Below are 3499 nucleotides of genomic sequence, written 5' to 3'. Positions count from 1 at the left end.
GCACGTCGGGGCTCGCGCCCCCCGTATCGCTACGCTCTGCTTTTCCCCTTGCTACCTCCCTCCTTCCCTCGCACACAAGCGCCGTGCGCGCGCGGTTCTGGTGACGCCTCACGCTGACCGTCTGCCCCCAACTAGGTATCTCAAGGTCGTCGACAAGTTCTTCAACAACTACGTCTCCTGCTTCGTCACGGCCGGCAACGTCAAGTTCCTCCTCCTCCACCAGCCCTCTCTGCCGCCTGGCCCGCCGACGTCGCGGTCTTCGACGGCCATTGGGGCGAATCCCACGAGTCCCGCGACGGAGGAGGCGGTACGGAATTTCTTCACGGAAGTGTACGAGAACTGGATCAAGGCCATTATGAACCCTTTCTACCAGGTCAACATGGAAGTCAGGAGTCCGGTGTTCAGGCAGAGGGTAGCGGCGGCAGGGCGGAAGTATTTGTGATCCATCTGTTAGAGGTCACGGGAATAAGCGTTTGAGCGCAATGATGAGGACAGATACCCGTATGTAGCAGGAGTAAACACTTAAGAACGCGTTCAATTCGAAGCACGGGTCATCATATGTAGTCACTACAGAAGGCGAAGACGTGATGTTACCAAATGTGGTAGTAGTGGTATTCATACGGAGGGCATCATCCTGACGCCTCCTGCTATCGTATCCCCGAGTTTCATGATCCGCCAACGCCATATAGAACCAAATCCCGCCAGCCGGGCCATACCGACATGTGTGGGATACAAGACCAAAAGAACCAATCTACACGTCACGCCGAGTCCGAGCCGAGCCACCCGATCACCAAAGACCAGACAGACGCGACGAGAAGAACGCGAGCAGAGGGTATTGTATGTGCGTGCAGAAGAGGCAACAGCATTCCGAAGGGAAAAAGCTGCTTAACCGCCGAAACCGTAGAGGGTACGGCCCTGGCGCTTGAGAGCGTAGACGACGTCGAGAGACGTGACCGTCTTGCGCTTGGCGTGCTCAGTGTAGGTGACGGCATCACGGATGACACCCTCAAGGAAGGACTTCAGAACACCACGGGTCTCCTCGTAGATCACTGGGGGGGGAGCACGTCAGTATGGTTGCGTGTGGATGATTGGCTGGCGATGGAACTTACTGGCAGAAATACGCTTGACACCGCCACGACGCGCGAGACGACGGATAGCGGGCTTGGTGATGCCCTGAATGTTGTCACGAAGAATCTTGCGGTGACGCTTGGCGCCGCCCTTGCCGAGACCCTTGCCGCCCTTGCCGCCTGGAATCGGTCAGTACGTGTTGAGGGTGAAGTAGAAGGCAGGCGACCGATGCGTCGTGATGGACGAGAAACGCGGTCGCGGAACGCGCCTCTCGACCAACGACAAGCTGACGATAGAAAAGTAGATAGTACTTACGTCCAGTCATTTTGAATGTGGGGTGAGAGTGTGATGAAGTGGGTTGGTGATAAACGCGTCAAAGATTGACGATGTTGATGATGACGTTGATAGAGACGCGGTGTTGTGATATCGTAGTGGAAGAGGGAAGAGAGGAGAGTGGAGGAGGAGAGGGGAAGGCGATAAATAAAGGTGCGCAGGGGGGGGAACAGTTACTGATTGCAGGCGCGGGTGGTGCACCAGATCAGCCAGAGCGGCGCTAGCCTGTTTTGGGTGGGGCGAGAAAATAGGGACATGCAAAAATGGCAATAGCCGTCCCTGATTTTCTGGCTTGGATTTCGCAAGTCACAGTCGGGAGCCCAGGAGGCGCGTTTCTGTTGTCTGCCAGGGTCTGGGGTGCGCGCACCCGTTGTGCTTGTTTCGGAGGGTGGAGTGGGTGGGGCGACCTGACATGGTCCGAGCTCACTTCCTGCACACGTGCTGCACCTCGCTGCCCCCAATTCATTTGACGTCAAACATGCCATCGAGTTCAACCCCACAATCTCCATGACATGGGTCAACACCTCACCCGCATGTCCACCACGAGAAGTATTACCGAATTGACGAGCACTCACACCAAACCTGCTGCTGTTTGGCAAGCGTCGATAGGCACTTTATTCCATACTCTTGAACGTAGGGGTAAGCGTCTTCCCGGCATCCACCTTTCTGCGGATGCTGAGCTTTGGTATATGTGTACATGAAAAGCATGTTACCCCCTCCAACTGCCCGCAATGTGGCTCACCCAACCGCCCCTCAGTTCCACCTTGGAATTTCGTTGCTTTCCTAAACGCCGCACCATGCCATGCGTCGTCGAAACGTCATGTCGTGCCGTCGTACTGGCGGTGCCATAGCACCGCTCCCCGCAATGAGGAGACCAGTCTAATCTCTTCGATCCCAGCCCAGTCATGCCACACCATGCAACCGACGATCGCGCCGGCTTCCCAAACCATTACTGCCAATGTAGTGACACACCTTTTGAGGTACGGCTCCCATAACAAAATTCGAATAGGCCTCATGTCATGAGGGAGTCTTCCATCCCCTGATCGTCCTCTATACTTTCAATCGCCTCCTTGACTTGTGGGCTTGCCTGTTTGCCTGTTAGCGGCACGTCTCGTGAGTCACAACGAGGCATCCAGCTTACCTTCGGGTCCAGTGCGAGAGCGACTGTGAAGTGTCGCACGGCCGACTGCTTCTCGCCAGTGCGAATGTACATCTTACCCAAGAGGAAATGCACGTTTGCCTCGTCAGGGGCCAAATCTTTGAGGATCAAAAGTTCCTTCTGCGCGGCTTCGAGCTGGCCGACAGCGAGGAGAGCTCGAGCTTTTTGGTACCGAGTCTGCGCAGCTCGTGGTGCCAACTCGGTGGCCTTGGTGAAGGCCTGGAGTGCCAAGCCCATCTGCTTTTGCTTTTCAAGGACACTGCCCACGCAGCAAATGAGCACTGCATTCGTCGGGTTGATCATGGACGCCGTGTGAAAGTGGATCCTAGCCTTGTCGTAGTTGCCTAGCTTCTCATGCACCTTGCCCATGCCGTAGTAAGCGTTGTAGTGGCGCTGGTCGGCAGTAATTGCCTGTCGGTACGCTCCCAGTGCCTTTTCGTATTCTTCATTCGCAACGTGCTCGTGGCCCTGCAACGTAAAGGCATAGGCGAACTTGGGGTCAACCTGAGTCGCCCGTCTGAAGCACCGCAGCGCCTGGTCCGGTTCTCTTGCCAAGGACCATGCATTGCCTAGCGTACACCATGCTTGTGGTGCCAGCCATTCCGAGTCGATAAGCTCGTGGGCCAAAAACGAGAGATCAGTCTCGCGTTTGAGGTGCCACAGGATTGTAGAGTAGACCTCCATGTCTTCCATCCGCGAAGGTGCCAAGACTCGCAGTCTCCTAAAATACTTCTCTGCCTCGGCGTACGCCGCTTGCTCGTAATGAGCTTTTCCTACTTGTGCCAGTACCCAAGGCGGCTCCTGTTGACTCCTGGGCAAGCTGCTGAATGACTGCACCGCATCGTGCCCGCGGAACTGTAAGAAACAAAAAACCCGGCCCCTGTCTTCCTCAGCAGTTCATGATCCACGTGAGAGACTCCTCAATCCTCGACACCAACC

The 3499-nt window shown here is 55.9% G+C and overlaps 3 protein-coding genes across 3 annotated transcripts; 1 reads left to right on the top strand and 2 right to left on the bottom strand.

Annotated features, from left to right (window-relative positions):
* Positions 1-136: 136 nt before the first annotated feature.
* Positions 137-442, top strand: VDAG_05872 (MIP-2A protein; the record flags this gene model as incomplete). Its single annotated transcript, XM_009655269.1, has 1 exon — positions 137-442. A coding segment is annotated over one exon (306 nt), but the record flags the coding sequence as incomplete, so codon positions are not given.
* Positions 443-587: 145 nt separating this feature from the next.
* On the bottom strand, positions 588-1493 carry VDAG_05871 (histone H4.2). Its single transcript, XM_009655268.1, has 3 exons — positions 1384-1493; positions 1110-1247; positions 588-1049 (listed from the first exon to the last, which is right to left on the bottom strand). The coding sequence occupies exons 1-3, from the start codon at positions 1391-1393 to the stop codon at positions 886-888; spliced, it is 312 nt and encodes a 103-aa protein (XP_009653563.1). The 5' UTR covers positions 1394-1493; the 3' UTR covers positions 588-885.
* A 500-nt stretch (positions 1494-1993) lies between these two features.
* Positions 1994-3244, bottom strand: VDAG_05870 (bimA; the record flags this gene model as incomplete). Its single annotated transcript, XM_009655267.1, has 2 exons — positions 1994-2488; positions 2543-3244. The coding sequence occupies 2 exons, from the start codon at positions 3242-3244 to the stop codon at positions 2414-2416; spliced, it is 777 nt and encodes a 258-aa protein (XP_009653562.1). The 3' UTR covers positions 1994-2413.
* Positions 3245-3499: the final 255 nt, after the last annotated feature.

This window comes from Verticillium dahliae, genomic scaffold (genome assembly GCF_000150675.1).
Source record: "Verticillium dahliae VdLs.17 supercont1.11 genomic scaffold, whole genome shotgun sequence".
NCBI classification, from domain to species: Eukaryota; Fungi; Ascomycota; class Sordariomycetes; order Glomerellales; family Plectosphaerellaceae; genus Verticillium; species Verticillium dahliae.
This window is presented reverse-complemented; position numbering and strand designations above follow the sequence as displayed.